The sequence below is a fragment of the Aaosphaeria arxii genome (assembly GCF_010015735.1).
Source record: "Aaosphaeria arxii CBS 175.79 unplaced genomic scaffold BU24scaffold_1, whole genome shotgun sequence".
NCBI classification, from domain to species: Eukaryota; Fungi; Ascomycota; class Dothideomycetes; order Pleosporales; genus Aaosphaeria; species Aaosphaeria arxii.
In genome coordinates, this window is record NW_022983474.1 from 4,660,323 (window position 1) to 4,676,010 (window position 15,688).

Sequence of the window (15,688 nt, forward strand, 5' to 3'; positions counted from 1 at the left end):
AGACAGTTCAGAAGGTACCTAGCATGATAGACCACTCCAAGACAAGCATTTACCATGTAATGTTATCTGGGAAACAAATGGTTGGTTCCTAGAGCTCCAAAGGACGTTATTTCTAGCAGAGTAACGCAGACTACCGCCTTACCAACCAAGATCGGATCAATCTGGTGCATGACTTCAAGGCCCAAAAGAGTTGCCTTGCTATCTTCTACCCTAGATAAGCCTGTCGAAGAGCACCAGATACCAAATGGTACGCATAACACTGGGTCCCGCCCATATTGTTGAAGCTGATACGCCAGCAAAGAATCAAACACACTCGATTTGCAGGGCTCGAAATCTTTACATTAGAGACGACCAATCCCAGATCTTATCGGTTAGACCTTTGATGTCCGTATACCATCTTTTTCTAACGCATGATAGGATATGAAGAGAACCCCGGGCGTGGATATCACGATAAGCGAACTATGAATACGGTGGTGGATGTGATGAATTGAAACGCTCATCCTAACGAACAAGACGCTACGAGTAACGACAGAGCTTCTCCTAACGAGAATAGTCCGAGTTTAGTACCTAGGTGAACCTGACAGCAGCACCTACAACGAGGACGTTGTACCCGGCAGGGACAACGTGTGAACCATAAATGTACTCATTTTCGTATTTCCAATACGCTGGCGAGCTCATGCTCTGTGTTGGATGGTAGATTTGGATCAGTTTGCCCCTGCCCGTTATGTTTCTAGCATAACCGACTCCTGGAAAGGAGGTTTCGCTTATGTATTCCTCTGCTCCTCTTAGAGCGTTGGCTCCAGTCTCCAACGCAGTCATCCTGTTAGCTTTGGCTAAGTCAAGGTGGATGTATTCTTACCTGTGGAGGCATCTCTGATTCTCAGGAGGGGCGTACGCGGGGTGCGGGTGGGATTGTATAGGTATGAAGCTGGCGCGTCGAGATCTCGTGTTTCGATGGGCTGGTGGTGACAGGTTAGCATCATGTTACAAAACCCTGCGCTGCAGAGCCTCACCTAATGGCTTGCAAGTCTGTAGACACGATTGATTCTGGAGAAGATGATTGAGATTTCAGTTACAACCCAACGATGCCCGGATACCGGTGCCCTATATATATCAGACGATTATGCATGCTGGCGGCGTAGCAATCACATGACCTCATAATTTGGCGCTGAGATTGATGTTGTTTTAGCTTGTAACATGGCGCTTAACATGTAGCTCAGATTCGCTCGCAGAGGGCAAGGCCGAATAGCTTCACTCTAATGAAAATGCCTACACCAACAGCTCTAGCGTAGCCACTTCATCTGGCTTTGTCCTCCCGCGGACGGCCCACGGGCAACTCGTCAACACACTAAGGACAGCACACAACAGTGAGGGCGGGTCGAACTGGCGAGCCATAGTCAAGCATGGGACAGTCGCAACTTCGGGTTCGGCCTGTAAATCATCGGTATCGTTCCGAACAGTGAAAGCGAAGTCTGACAAATAGACATATTCGGTCTTCGGGGCGGCCTGGATACGGTGATGACTAGGATGAGATTAGCAGACGGTTCGAGTGTCACGAGTTTCCTTTCCTGGAAATGATTTGGGGGTTTGTATGGTGCATATATAGATGGCTATAGTTACGTGACAAAAATCGTGTTAGCATGTGCTGGAAATTCTGGTGGACTTATCTCATAGTTCTCTTGAAATCGCCGCGCCCTGTGCAATCCTATCTCCATTCGGCATCTGCTGGCGTTGATACACGGCATTGTAGGATTTCAATCCGAAAAGTCTAATATTTCGGTAGTAGAAAATCAATTTCATCGAAGAAAATATTGCTAACTATACGTCAGATCTTCTTCAGTTTAGGCACTGTTTACTCATCGAAAGAAGGCGTGCTTGAGTTGGTAAAACACAGAACCTATATAAACATCATAATCCTGAGTGCACCGCAATTTGTTCTAACCTACACTAGAGAGAGACACCCTTGAAATTAGAAAACCCCTTGAGATGGAAAGAAAAAGATAGAAAGGAAAGTAATATGGTACTCTCGCCAATAGGAAGTAGTACTCATAGAGCCGCTTGTCGACCTCCCCTGAGAGGAAGCTGCCCAAAGTCATAACCATCCTGGCCAGCGATTCTACTTGAATCCATGGGTAGTATCGGGTCGTACATCGCAGCAGATACTTCAGGAGGCACGAAGGAAAAAGTAGACGCATCTCTACAATGCCACCACGTGATCGTACCTTCGCCTCCATCAAGTCTTTGACAGGATCTCGCTTCCTCGGGACCGGACGAGGATTCATTGAAATAGCGGATGCGGACCCGAGGGTTGGATTGAAACTCCACGTGCATCAGGCCAATAGCATTTGGCACAAGTGGATCCGTTGTCACCTTGTCGTACCTGAATTGGCCTACTGCCACGCAGTAATGGCCGTAATCAAATTCCATGCCCAGACAGTAGTCATCATCCAAGCAAAGTCGCACATGCAGCAGCCCTTGCAAAGAAGCTTCAGTATAGTACGAACTGTCATCGAATGAGCGATGATTAGGTGCTGGCGATTGGGGCATCGGAAATAGCGATGTGTCCATTTGCTTGGAATTCTTGAAGCTGTGGTTGGGGAAGGCACCAGCATCAGACGATACTGAGTGAGGGTATCTATAGTAAAGTGCGCAGACAGAGCTATCTGCAATTTGCACAATACATTGCTTTGTCTGCATCTCAGGTGAGATATATCCGCCTAGCCAGACAGTCTTGTGTTTGGTCCGTATCTACTTGGTTAGTCGGACACTGGACAAGAAGGACTTTAACCTACCACCAACACACTGATCTCAAAGTTAAGGCCAAAGTCAAGGCTTGGCTTCATATGGCGAACGACCCATATTGCTAGAATTGGCTCTTCCATCGATAGTGGGCAGTGAGCCCAGACAATGTCCTCGCTCGTTGGGATATAGAGGCGGGATTGGGGCGAATTGCGGCGGTGGGTGGAAATAGCGATAAACCTTCCAGAGCAGAAAGCAACTGAGATGCCTGAAGACTCGGCCAAGGGAATATAACGAAAGTGCAAGTCCCGAAAAATAGTTGGTAGGGAGTGTTCGATTCTGGGTTGAAATAACAGCAATGGCTCTAAGCAATCCCACATTTGGGTTCGGTTGTCCGAAGAGTCCAAAACTCGATCTAAGAAGACACCCTATCATGTTTAGTATCGTCTCGCCCGATTTCTATGGGTCCTCACCTTAGATTCCCAGTAAATGCGCTTGGTGTCGACAGGTATTGCGTATACCCACTCGCGTTCTGGCGACTTCGCCTGCAAGCAATTCCAACAGGACTCAGTCCTCTGGAAACTCTGTTGTTTCCCCTTGATTGCGGGAATGCATGCGGACACTGTATTTCGGTACAGGAACTCCACTCTTGTAACACCAATACCATCTGTCCACACTGCCATGTAATTAAATGCACCGTCTTTCGACTTGATCTTCTCAGATCTGAGCACTTCTTTATTAAAGAGGCCAGTGACGTATGATTTTCCACCGTACTCAAAGACAGTCTGGAATATATCATCCTCGCAACTCAGACTATAAAGTCCTGCCGGGCTTCTCTCCAATTCGGCTATAAGGTTTGTAGTTTCACCAAAGTACGAAATAATACGTTGCATGCTAGGCTGGAGTAGAGGGATTATCTGAGACCAGATCTTTGGAGGGAGATGCTCTATACGCTTCAGAATACATGTCAAGCAGTCGCAATTGCCTTTATTGCATGGTTGTGTGATTCTTAGTGACAAAGAGAGGGGGGAGCTTGAACGTTTGAGGTATCGAAATGGTTGCGTAGCATTGAAAGGTTCGGCCATTGGTATTGTCTGCATGAAGGCCCTTCCGATCTGCGCTAGGGAGACCGTATTGCAGAAGCGGGTATGAAGCTTCGCACAGTCGAGGTGATACCGATAACCAGAAAATCTGGAGTTCCCGTACGTATCTCGCTCGTGTCTGTGCACTATGATAGTAAGCCAAATGTGTTCCTTCGTAGCAGGGAATACGCACAGTGGGAAACAGCTTCAGTATCCTGGATAGGAAAACGACATAAGTCGCAAACCTTTGGAAGATCATAGGCAGCCATAATCTCGACTCAGGATTCTATTGAGAGGAAGTGAGCAAACGCAACTGTGGGCAGGCTGATCTGATGCAGTGCATCGTGCCAAGATATAACCAGCAGGTCAACCAATGATAGCGCTCAGCTTCGTGCAACAACTGCACCCAAGGTGATCTTTCACAATGGAGGGTATTATGTCCATATCGCTGGTGAGCACTAACACACGACTTGATATACTCTACCATTGCAATGATCTTTCTTATACATAAACGGGGCCCCGTTCCGTTTGTGCTTCCGGGCAACGTAGTACATGATAATCCATATAACAATAATGATAGAAAGATCCTACTGCTTGACAGTAATGATCGGTCCAGGCGCCATTTTCGTACGACCTCTTGCGACCTTTTCCTACATCATACCAACCGTTCGGGTTGACTGGATTAGTACTCATCTGGCTTGCCGTAGATTGCGCAGGAGTAGTGCTATTCTGAATAATCGCCTTGACATTTGAAAATAAGAAGGGGTAAATACCTCTTACCCCTAGGTGATGCTCGAATTGATTATACCTGTAATGGCATTGCAAGTGTGAAGTAAGTGGATACCGCACTTGATGAGTCGGCATCAATGTAGCCATCAATAAGAGGCGTGAAAGATTTTGAAGCAGCGTACTCGAAAAACCCGAGCCTGAGTGCCAACATGGGCAAATGCCCAAATGTCTTTCTTTTGCTTCCTCAACGCATGGCCTCACAGGCTTCCGAAAGCTGTGTTTCCCACCTCAGTGAGAGAACCAGAAGCTCGTTTTATCTCAGATATGACAGTTCGCAATTTCAAGTCGTCAATCCCAATATGGGATGGATGGGGTCTGCGCATCTTCCACCTTTTTCTAAGAATCCTGTTTCAATAATCGATTGCTGTCAAGTGGATGATAGTTACTGCGCAAAATTGGACGTAACGAGTGGGTATTATTAACTAGTTATTGTTTTTTTTCTCTTCTTCTTCGTCTTTCTAATCAAGCCAATTCTGTCTGCATATGTAAATAATCGCATAACTATCATCTCTCGTAGTCGTCAATCCGTACCAGTACTAGCAAGACGGAACATATATAATCAGGTCAAGAGACGTTACGTTGGCAACCATTCATCTACAAAGGACAATACGTCGCTTCGCTTTACCCGCTCGCTCGCTCGCTCAATGAGATAGATCTTCGCAAATATGCATCGGCGTCGAATGCGCAGTGTGAACAGTGAGGAGAAACCGCAAGATAATAATAATATCAACAAGGAAAGGGGAAAAAAACAAGGGCGAACCCTTCTTTAGAACTTCTTGTCCAGCTTCTTCAGGAACTTCCCAACTCCCTTCTCGACCTTCTCGGCGCGCTTGCCGATGTTGGACTGTCGCTGTCCGGCGGGGGCTTCGTTCCCGACCACGCTGGCCTCCTGCTCCGTGGGGCGGTAGAGCTGCTGGTGCATGTTGAACGGGTTCGTGCCCGGCGTTTGCTGCGTCGTGCTGCTGTACGAGTACTGGTTGAAGCCTCCTGTCGGCGGAGGGGAGGCGAGCGGTTGGTATTGTTGCTGCTGTTGCTGCTGTGGAGAGAAGGCCGGCGATGGCATGGGCGATTGGTTGGGGAATCCGGGGGACTGGACGGGCGGGTGGCCTGGAGAGCCCGGGTAGTTTGCGAACTGCTGTACGGGCACGACCGACTGTCGCTGGGATCCCGGCTGAGGGGTCGAGCTGCCGTGCGGATCGTACGTTCCTGGGGGAGGCCCTGCTGGAGGAGGCGCAAACGCGGGCGGGCTCTGCGGTGGAGGTGGGATCGAACCGGTCGTATTCGTGCGCTGTACGCCTGGCGATGGGGTGTTGTAGTTTGAGGTTCGTGAGGGAGGGCCGGGGATGTATGGCCCTGTGGTCGGCTGCGGGGAGAAGGAGTTCTGCAATGGGTTTGCGTACTGAGGTGGGTGGTCCTGCGCCGCGGCATGTCCTAGACCAGTGCCATCTGCCGCATCGAGCGGAGGGGGTGTCTTCTCGCGATGAGCAATCGGCTCCGGTGCTGCTGGGGCAGCCGGGTTGTAGGCCATGGGGGCGAACGACGTCGAGGCATCGGCGGCAGGTGGACTCGACTGCGGAGGAGGAGCAGTCGGTGGGCCAGGAAACGATTGCGTGGTACTTATGCTCGGGCTTCGACTGTTGTGTGAGATGGCCGCCTTCTCCAACTTGGCGACGACTGGGTTCATCATGTCGTTCTTGTGCTCTGCATGGCTCGGGGTGAGTTGTGGGTTAGCCACAATCTGGAGCTGATGTGACTGCACCACCCGGCGCATCTGGTCCAGGAACATTGTCGAGTCATCCACCGTCCAGAAGTACAATTCCACTGTATGCAGGCGGTACATGTATTTGCCGTCGTTTCTGGGGTCGGGGGCGGGGAGGTGCCATTGTGACATGTCCTGTTGAGGGCTGGGTCCAGCACTCCCTCCCTGACTCCTGAAGCCATCCACGGTGAGGGTGAAGAGGCATGGGTGCTTGTAGCTTTGTTCTATCTTGACGGTATCAAGATCTGAGTAGGCAGCCAATGTCAGCCCGATCGCAACAGAGACAACGGCTTCATGGCCAGCGCAAGATGAGACTTACTGCCAGCGAAGGCATCCTGATCCGGTGTACCAGCATAGTTTGCAATCTCTATCCTCCCGCGCTGCTGAATGGGATTGTGGTACAGGTAGACATATGAGCCTTTGTCGAAGCGGTGGTGCGGGGGTTTGTGGGTCGGCGGGGAGAAGAAGTAGTGGACATCGGCGAAACTGTAGACGATGGATCAGATGAAAGGTCCATTCCGTAGTCAGAGGGAGCTCTTACAGGACCGTCAATGACACCTCACCCTGCTGTGGAGGCATTGTATGAACAGTGTAAGCTGGATTCTCAAAGGCCGAATGTCAAGACAAGGCAGGCAGCAGGAGAGCAATCGGAAGTGGTGTTGCGGAGGAGAGAGAGGGAGTATGAGAGAGGCAAACAACGCAGTTATTATATTGAGCTACCATGGACAGACAAGACGCCCCAAGCAGAACTAATAACTAATAAGAGAAGCGATCCAGAAATAATAATAATAATGACAACAATAGGTAGTTCCCACCAACAAATGTCTAGAAGAAGATTGGGGGGAATAGCCAGTGTGAGCCTAGAGGTCAGTTGGATAGCTTCTATTTTCAGCCGCGAAGCGCCCGACCATGTGGGAAAGGGAAAGATGCATGTGCAGTTGGGCAAGGGCGTCACTGGGGGGGGGGTCCTCGTCTTATGGTCTGGTCTGGTCTGATTTGTACTTGTCTTGTCTCCCTCTATTATACTCTACTCTACTCTACTCTACTCTACTCTACTCGGGCTTCTTCTAGCCGCTTTGACGTGACTCGCTGGATTTCTCCCACACACAATGGATACGCGGAGGTCCGCCCGCCAAGCCTTGCTCACCATCTCTCTACGTGCTACCCAAATTTTGTAAGCCTAGTAATTACTCCCATACCTAGAATATACTTACACTTCCAACGACGGCCATTGATCGACCACGAACCCCCCATCCCATCCGAGAGGGGACAGAAAGAGAGGGACCATAACCACGGCCTGCATCTGGCATTCCAACACACCCAACATCCTCCTCAATTGACCACCTGCAGCTGACGTGCAGCGGCTGCTCTGCAAAGGTCACTCCATATCTCTCCTCACCAAAGCGAAATCCCATACCTACCACCACCTACCGAACCACGAATTGCCGTCTCCATCCTTCCCGCCGACCAATACCCCCAATACCAAAGTCCCTCCCTGCACTGAGGGCCGGCCCGACCCCGAGAAGGCAGGAGAAAAAAAGAAAGAGAGGGAAGAAAAGTGGTGCACACGCACGCACATATTACATACATATACACACACAAACACACAATGTCTCTCGTCAACCTCGCCCACGTCTGCTCGCACCTGCAGAATGCGTCCAAGGCGCGCCTGGGCGTGACCTCGATCCCCGTGTCCAAGCTGCACGTGAACCTGATGCTGGGCCTCCAGCGCGAGGGCTTCCTCTCCAGCGTCGTGCTCGGGGGGCCCACGCCCCCGAAGCCGTACCTCCTGCAGTCCCAGCCGTCGCCCGAGTCGCTCGACAAGATGGCGGGTAAGCTCCGGGACCAGCCGTGGCTTGCGTACCCTGCGCCAGAAGAGACAGACAGCGACAGCGACAGCAGCACATTAGCGAGCGATATCAGTAGGCGGCGAGTAGCGCTCAGCAGGTCTCCGCTCGGCGCCGAAGAAGCGCACCACGAGACGCCCGTCCCCGAGAACCCCGCGAGGCGGAGGCTGTGGTTGGGTCTCAAGTACTGGAACAACGAGCCCGTGCTGAGGAACATGAAGCTGGTCAGCAAGCCCACGCGGAGGATATGGCTGACGAGCGAGGACCTGGGCAAGATCACGAGGACCCGCGAGAGCAGCTACGTCAAGGGGTTGACTAGGCCCGGAGAGTGCATGTTCGTGACTACGGATAGGGGCATCTTGGAGGCGAGGGAGTGCGTGGAGAGGAGAATCGGCGGCATGGCCCTTTGTAGGGTTTGGTAGAGGGGTGGATGGATGGATGGATGATGGCTGTGGAGAGCAATGGCTGTGGAGAGCAATGGCTGTGGAGAGCAATGACTGCGGTCTCACTTTTTTTGGTCACGAACGTCGCTTCGTTGACATGTTATGTGTGTATGTATATATGTACTACCATCGAAAGGGGGATGCATAGGATCTCGGCTCTGAAACAGCATGGCATGGCATGGCGTCACGAGAAGAAAATGAACGAAGAGAAGAGAAAAAACCCTAGACGAGGGAAGTGACATGTATGAATACGAAGTAAGATTATTCGAACGAGTCCTTAGATGTACTGTTACTATTACTGCAGTTGGTTATCAGAACCTTAAGATGATCTCTATCTAGCCTGTGCATGCGATATATAGCAATCACTCATCATCCATCTGACGGTCGGGCTCGCGCCTCATGGATGATAGGAGGCATGGGAATGACTGTGTGAAGACGACTTGGGTTCACAGGACAAAATTTGGATATGCTTGGTTCCATGACAACAATGAAGTATATTCCGCCCCTGCCCTTTTTATTGGTACCATACTATACACTTTGGCGCATTAACAAACCCCTATAACGACATAGGAAAACCGTTGGGCATCAGAAAATAGATATAATAACATCAGAAGGCCGCCATGAAGATGAAACCCATAACTTTTCATCGGCCCCCAACTCCCTAGATCCATGTCTTACTATCGTCGCCGTAAGAACTCTCCAGCCCCATCGTTCTGCCTAGCGCATCCCTTGGGTTGGTTGCACTCCTCCTCGGACTTCTCATTGGGACTGACGGTCGACGAGTGGCAAAGTCACTCTCCGCCAGACGATATGATCCGTCGATGCCCTTGCTCACCCCGAATTCCTCCCTCTTCATCTTGTCATTCTCGTATCCATGCTTCTTGTCGTACATGTGTTTGTGCGGTTCTCGTGCTTGTCTCCCCATGTATTCGATCTTCTCGCTGATCCGCTGGATGTCGCGGTCGAGCATCGTGGCGCCATCTAGAGGGCTCGGTGTCCCTTCCATCTCTCTGACATCCGGAAGGTGAGATCCTTCAAGTTCTGCGGGCCGCGTTGTGGAATTGGATGATGGATGACCCCACGGACGCTGCCAGCAGTATGAGCGGAGTTGTGACCCTTCGTGGAATTCGGGTTGGCCGTCCGTCACCCACTCCGGACAGCGTCGGAGGTCGGAACAGAGGAAATAAGGGACGCCGTTGGTGAACCTTAGACCTTCGACGTCAACTGAGATGGTAGACAACACTTGCAGTGTCGCGTAGAGGAGGATCCAGCGACCGAGCCGAGCTTCACGGGGGGTCGTATTTTGAAGATCTGCAGCGAGCTCGAAGCGCTCGAAATGGTCGAGGAGCGTACACCCTTTTTACTTATATCAGTACTTGATGCTGAACAATGGAAGAATTCTGGTCACTTACCCTCGAACCTTATGTCTTTCTTGTTAATGTTGGTAGCATCGCTGAAGATGATGGAAAGTTGCAGGTGCGTTTTCGCATCTTTGGTCGTTTCCGTCTTGTTCTTCTTCTTGCTCCCAAAGAGACTTTTCTTCTGTTGCGGCGGTGCCTTCATAGTAGGTACGTCCCTCGGTAGAAGAGGGTATGGGTGGGGTATGTGCAAGAAACCATGCTTCGAGTCAAAAGTGACAAACATGTCTGTGAGACTAAGTCCAGGTTCATCGGCTTTGAAATCATCACTCTTCTTGTCGACCATCTCCCATTTCTTGCCTGGACGCTCTTCACGAGAGTCCCAGACTACGTCGCGATTGACCAGGTAATCGTAGAGGGCACCGAAGTCCTCCTGAAGCTCACGTACGATCTTGCGATTGAGCCAGCTTGCTTTGCCATGCCTTGGAGGCCATTCTCCGTAGACCTTGCCGTAATATTGAAGGAGAAACTGACGGAATGCTGCAAAACTCTCATATACGGGGCCGTATGCGCCTGTTGGCGAGTCCGTCCAAAGATCATTGAAATCGAAACTGGACAATTTGTCCTCCACATCCAAGATGCGCAATTCAAGAGTCTTGGCGGCAAATCCCAGATTCTTTCTGGTAGCGATGGATAACCGTCTAAAGTCTGGAAGATCTTCTATCTGGGGTGAAAGAATGCCGGCGAGATGTACAAAACTTTCCAGATAGCCTCGCCTCCATCTAATGTGATCCTGCTCGGCCCAAGCAAGCAGTCCCAGCACTGTCTTGATGCCGCTGCGTACATCGTCTAATTTGTGTTGCCGTAGGTAATCTGTAATCATCTGTATGCTCCGCTCTTGGGGCGTCCCCTCGGAATGATAGTCGTGGTCGAGATCGTACATGACTTGTATCTCCGGCTGGAGGGTGGAGAGCATTTCGACAAGATCGGCACCGACGATTGGTTTATCATGCAGTATGGCGATGAAGTTTCGGATCGCAACGTGATGCAGCCTTTGGCCCTGGGGAGTCCGTATGCGTTCAGGGGCAGTGAACCAAATCTCGTGTGTAGGCTGTTGCTGTCTGCCCACTGGCGCTGGCGACGGTGAACGGTAGCCGGTCGGCCTCTCTGCATCACCGTAATGCTGGGCTGCAGAGCCGCTTCTATTACGGGGCACACCAAAGTATTCTTGGTCAATGTGGAATGGGGGTGGAGATGTGGCGTTTGGTACAGTTGGAGTCAACATATCATGTTGACCGGGCGGTTGTGGAAAACCGTAGGAAGATAACGAGCGATTGTGCTCAGGCGACTGAGGATGATCGGTCATGGCCCAATGGTCTTCGAGATCATCGATGCGGCCATACATGAGGGCATTGCTTAACCAAGTCGAACCGGCATTTTCAAGAATGTCCAGGTCTGCTCGGATCTGAGGTATTGGATGCTCATCGGACATCTGCTCCTCTTTGAAGTATATCAAGACACTCCCATTCTGCATATGTTCATCCTTCTTTGAATCAGTAATTTGCTAGATAGTCTAGTGTAGTAGTACTCACGCATTCAAACCCGCCATAGAACTGAGGCCCCGAACCACCACCGCCCCAGGTGCGAAAATTGATCCAAGTCTTTTTACCTGGCGGAGCATGCGACGATGCGCTGGTATCGATGCGAAAGACCGGGGTCGATGGATAGGCTGGTGTAGTCGGCTTCCTCACTGGTACACCTCCGCCTCTTCCTCGGGGTGCTTTGGTTTCCTTGCCATGGCTTTTATATTTCGTCTTCTCCTTCCCTTGACTCGAACCATCAGACACTACTGATGCAGATCCGCTTACAGAAGCCTGCCTTCGAAGGCGACCGGAAATGTCAGACGAATCATGAGAACTGGGATTGTTCACGCGCGGCCTGCTCTGGTTCGGGTTGTTGGAGCTGCTTCGCGAAGTACCACCGCTGGTGCTGGTGGAAATGGTCGTCGGCCTCGGTGGAGCGCGGACCTGTGCCCCATACGGGGTGGGACTAGGTGAGGTCTTCCAGTCGGCAAAAGCATCATACTGCCTATGGTTTGTGTCTAGATTGTTATGTTTTTCAGCCTTCTTCTCCTTCTTCTCTATGTCCTTCGCTACAGCCTTTCGGCTCCTTGCTCCTCGTGCGGACATTCGAATACGATAGACTCATAGGCCTCGAGCGCCTGACTGTGGCACCTTAAATGTTACTGTCAAGACGAATGTCTCGGAAACCGAAATGTCCAGCGATGATCATGGATTCAAAAGAACGACCTTGCGAAAATACACGGCATGCTAATAAATGTTTTCGGGATATGATTTTTGGTATTGAGATATTAAATACGAGTTGTGCGTAAAGTGCTGCTGCCAAAAAATGAAATTCAGCACTTGAAGAGCTTGGGGAGGTCTTGGTCGTGATATCAATCGGAAAGGGATAGAAAATGGGCGAGGGTGAGATTTGGCAACGTGAGATTGCGTCGATTATATGGATTCATTTAGAACGGATCCTTGCCTGCATCTGCATATAATGGCTCAGGCATGGAGAAAAGGCTGAAGGAAACGGGTACACAGCAGTATGCGGAGAAGAGAATGTTTCGATAAGGAACCCTGTTCTCCCATGCGGCGCGGCCAATTGAGCTCGAAGCGACAGCTAGTGGCACAGCCATGTGGGAGATGAGGCCTTGGGGAGTAGAGCAAACATTACTCCGTAGGTGTATTCGAGCCTTCGAGAACCAGTAGGGGCTTAAACGATAGTCTGCGAGCTGTAAGAGGAAAACACGACGAACGGTAGGTAACCGGTAAGGGGGTTAGCGACGGGGACTGGTGTTGAAGGGTCAGGGTCGGGAAGTTAGAGGTAACGCCATGGCGGAGTAAGAGTGGCATCCGGTAGGCTAGAGATAAGAAGATAATAGGGCCCAATATGCATTTGCAAGAGAAGCTCGGCGTCAGCATTGAAAGGCAAACAAACACAAACAGACAACGACATGGGAGCGGAAAGGATGGAGGGACTGTGCAGACGGTGCAGACTGTGCAGGTTGTGCTACAACTGTCGTACGGTAGATGAAGTGGATGCAGCTGCAATGGAGCAAATATGGGAAGGTCGGACATGGGGATGAAGTCGTTCACGTCGGTGGATGCCCCATGAGGCATGGGGAGAGGGACGACGGATTGCGAGCGATGTGATGGTATGCCGGGGGGCATGGGTAGGTGGATCGCGCCCGAGCAGCTGGCACGCTGGGAGGGCTGGGTTGGGTTGGCGGACAAGCCACGATGGCGCGATGCTGTTTGATCCTTTTGAGTTGACACGAACGGGTGAGGTGAACTCGATTAGACACTGAATTTTGATGATATGAAGGGTACGTAGTAGATGAACGATGAACGATGAATGATGAAGAAGGTGAGGGGGGACACAACAATTACAATAGTATCATACTCGTCTCGTACCTAACGGTGGTATTGGGATGTCTACGGGCCGACCTAGTGCCGGTAGAGTTTGTAAGGAAGGCACGATCGATGTACCTGTGTCTGAGCATAACTAATACCTAATAACTAATACTATTGGACAAATAACGGAGTAATTCAGTAACTACAAGAAGATAGCATTCTGCTCTGGATCATCTAATTTACCGATGGCAAGGCCGTGTCTCTGACTACATACGATCCACGGAGTACTCCGTATAGATCACGATTGGGCTTTCTTTATTGTTGCAGTATTGTCCTCGTATGGGGAGAGAGACTATGCCCGGGAGCTAGGGAGTACCCTCTTGAATACCATAGCATACGATAGGGCTACCACGTGTTCTAGGCAATGTGTTACATACAACAAATGGTAGGTCGATCGTGTCTTTTTTTTTCTTCTTCTTCTTCTCCTCAACCTTCTATTCGACATCTAGACTAATTCCCTGTTCGCAGGTCGAGCAAGTATCTTACTCGGTAGCGTCCTGTTAGGTGTGTACTCTGTACTCCGTACTGCGTAGTGGGATTTGGTATTGGGCCGTGTATCCGAAAGGTTTCTGTTTATTAGGTAGGTTGGGTTGCCAGCCACCTAATTTGGGGGGTTTGGTTGTTTCGTGACCAGCCTCCCCTCCCCAACTTAGTAGTCACTATCACCTAAAAAGGTTAGTAATTACCTGATGAGGTTAGCAATGTTACCGACCTTACCACCGAGCTACGAGTACGAGTAAGAAACCAAGGCCCAACTCCCTCCCCAGCCATCTACAATAATAAAACATCCAAGACTGGAACAGCAAAACCAAGTAAATTATTAGATATAATGACCATATAGCAGGTTTCGCGCATCACCACACAACGTCACTTTGCATCAACCCATTCCTACTCCTCTCTCTTAGGTACCTCTGCCTCTGCCTCTGCCTCTACAAGAAGCCTGATCCCAGCTACTTCATCATCGTCATCCTACTGAGACAAATAAAAGTCTCTCTGTCCTACCTTGTACCTTCTTCCACCTCTGCATCTCTCGATTCCCTCGCTGTACCACCCACCATTGTCACGGAGACACCCTCGCACTTGCCAACGTCAGCAACCTCACAACCTCACAACCTCACAACCTCAACTATATCCTACTCTTTCCTCCTCCCTTCCCTCACTTTGAACATACCATACCTGACACTCACCCTCAATTCATCACATCAACAAATCAATCAACATGTCTTTCTCCGGCTTCTCCTTCATCTTCTGGAGGATCATGCAGATCATCACCCTCATCCCCGCGATGGGCATGTTGGCCTACTTTGTCGACATCTACAACACCGCCAACCAGCTCACCCCTCGCTCCCTACTCATCATGTTCATAATACTCGTGCTGGCTGTGGTGTGGTGCGTAGGGACCTTGTTCCTGTACGCTCGCGCGAAGCACTCCGCAAACTTCGTCGCTTTCATTGATCTCCTCTTCGTTGGTGCGCTCATCGGCGCTGTCTATGAGATGCGCTGGGTTTCCGATACCGATTGCGCCAGCGCCGACCGCGACGGCTCCTACGTCGCAGACCTTGGAATTGCAAGAATCGATGTGAACAAGTACGATTTCACCCTCAACAAGTCTTGCGCAATGATCAAGGCCACCTGGGCCTTCGCCATCATGTAAGTTCTGCCAATTACCCACCATAGCGCATATCCCCCGATTTCTCTATAATCGTTGGCTGACCCAAATCCACAGGAACATCATCTTTTTCTTCATCACCTTCCTTTTCGCCCTCCTCGTCCACCGCAACTTCGGAAGCGGCGACCGCGTCGTCGTCAAGCGCGAGACTCACTACTCCCGCCACGGCCACCGCAGCAGCCACCGCTCTCGCAGCCCTCGTCACTCCTACTCCCACAGCCGACGAAGCTACGTATAGACGGCTCATCTTTTCGGGATCTTCATTGATTCTACCTTCTGTTTATCTATATTTTATTTCCTAACTCTTCAGCAATTGTATGTTATCTAGGTGTAACGGAGTCGCATTCTAAGCAGCATCAGCGCAGCAATGGACCGCAGCCTTTTTTGGCTGTTCCATCTATGCAAATGCATTAGCATTGGAATACCCCAGCGACATTTGGGAGGGGCACTTGGGCGGCAAACCACCTCATGTGCATATGGCCCTTCTATGAGTCTCTCATGTCTTTCATGTTCTTTTTCTCTT

The 15,688-nt window shown here is 50.5% G+C and overlaps 6 protein-coding genes across 6 annotated transcripts; 3 read left to right on the plus strand and 3 right to left on the minus strand.

Moving 5' to 3' along the window:
- Positions 1–1,782: 1,782 nt before the first annotated feature.
- BU24DRAFT_417703 (uncharacterized protein) lies at positions 1,783–4,135 on the minus strand. The gene is made up of 4 exons (XM_033526787.1): positions 4,015–4,135; positions 3,213–3,967; positions 2,793–3,167; positions 1,783–2,748 (listed from the first exon to the last, which is right to left on the minus strand). Exons 1-4 carry the CDS (start codon positions 4,088–4,090, stop codon positions 2,047–2,049), a joined length of 1,908 nt encoding a protein of 635 aa, XP_033390396.1. The 5' UTR covers positions 4,091–4,135; the 3' UTR covers positions 1,783–2,046.
- Positions 4,136–5,008: 873 nt separating this feature from the next.
- Positions 5,009–7,313, minus strand: BU24DRAFT_417704 (uncharacterized protein). The gene is made up of 3 exons (XM_033526788.1): positions 6,911–7,313; positions 6,689–6,855; positions 5,009–6,614 (listed from the first exon to the last, which is right to left on the minus strand). Exons 1-3 carry the CDS (start codon positions 6,946–6,948, stop codon positions 5,377–5,379), a joined length of 1,443 nt encoding a protein of 480 aa, XP_033390397.1. The 5' UTR covers positions 6,949–7,313; the 3' UTR covers positions 5,009–5,376.
- A 665-nt stretch (positions 7,314–7,978) lies between these two features.
- On the plus strand, positions 7,979–8,963 carry BU24DRAFT_471112 (40S ribosomal protein S8; the record flags this gene model as incomplete). Its single annotated transcript, XM_033532678.1, has 1 exon — positions 7,979–8,963. The coding sequence occupies one exon, from the start codon at positions 7,979–7,981 to the stop codon at positions 8,636–8,638; it is 660 nt and encodes a 219-aa protein (XP_033390398.1). The 3' UTR covers positions 8,639–8,963.
- A 307-nt stretch (positions 8,964–9,270) lies between these two features.
- On the minus strand, positions 9,271–12,479 carry BU24DRAFT_36724 (uncharacterized protein). The gene is made up of 3 exons (XM_033524339.1): positions 11,610–12,479; positions 10,072–11,560; positions 9,271–10,015 (listed from the first exon to the last, which is right to left on the minus strand). Exons 1-3 carry the CDS (start codon positions 12,204–12,206, stop codon positions 9,321–9,323), a joined length of 2,781 nt encoding a protein of 926 aa, XP_033390399.1. The 5' UTR covers positions 12,207–12,479; the 3' UTR covers positions 9,271–9,320.
- Positions 12,480–13,310: 831 nt separating this feature from the next.
- BU24DRAFT_417707 (uncharacterized protein) lies at positions 13,311–13,695 on the plus strand. The gene has a single exon (XM_033526789.1). The coding sequence runs from the start codon at positions 13,434–13,436 to the stop codon at positions 13,596–13,598; it is 165 nt and encodes a 54-aa protein (XP_033390400.1). The 5' UTR covers positions 13,311–13,433; the 3' UTR covers positions 13,599–13,695.
- Positions 13,696–14,715: 1,020 nt separating this feature from the next.
- On the plus strand, positions 14,716–15,403 carry BU24DRAFT_404976 (uncharacterized protein; the record flags this gene model as incomplete). Its single annotated transcript, XM_033525674.1, has 2 exons — positions 14,716–15,146; positions 15,223–15,403. 2 exons carry the CDS (start codon positions 14,716–14,718, stop codon positions 15,401–15,403), a joined length of 612 nt encoding a protein of 203 aa, XP_033390401.1.
- Positions 15,404–15,688: the final 285 nt, after the last annotated feature.

Bases quoted from the DNA above. Each gene is read 5' to 3' on its own strand.
- BU24DRAFT_417703 (XM_033526787.1), bottom strand. From the start codon at position 4,090: ATGGCTGCCTATGATCTTCCAAAGGTTTGCGACTTATGTCGTTTTCCT. The intron at 3,968-4,014 runs GTGCGTATTCCC...TTACTATCATAG, and splicing joins TACTGAAGCTGTTTCCCACT to TGCACAGACACGAGCGAGAT. The intron at 3,168-3,212 runs GTGAGGACCCAT...TAAACATGATAG, and splicing joins GCATTTACTGGGAATCTAAG to GGTGTCTTCTTAGATCGAGT.
- BU24DRAFT_417704 (XM_033526788.1), bottom strand. From the start codon at position 6,948: ATGCCTCCACAGCAGGGTGAGGTGTCATTGACGGTCCT. The intron at 6,856-6,910 runs GTAAGAGCTCCC...CATCGTCTACAG, and splicing joins GAGGTGTCATTGACGGTCCT to TTTCGCCGATGTCCACTACT. The intron at 6,615-6,688 runs GTAAGTCTCATC...CTGCCTACTCAG, and splicing joins TCAGGATGCCTTCGCTGGCA to ATCTTGATACCGTCAAGATA.
- BU24DRAFT_36724 (XM_033524339.1), bottom strand. From the start codon at position 12,206: ATGTCCGCACGAGGAGCAAGGAGCCGAAAGGCTGTAGCGAAGGACATA. The intron at 11,561-11,609 runs GTGAGTACTACT...GATTCAAAGAAG, and splicing joins TCTATGGCGGGTTTGAATGC to GATGAACATATGCAGAATGG. The intron at 10,016-10,071 runs GTAAGTGACCAG...ATAAGTAAAAAG, and splicing joins GAAAGACATAAGGTTCGAGG to GGTGTACGCTCCTCGACCAT.
- BU24DRAFT_417707 (XM_033526789.1), top strand. From the start codon at position 13,434: ATGAATGATGAAGAAGGTGAGGGGGGACACAACAATTACAATAGTATC.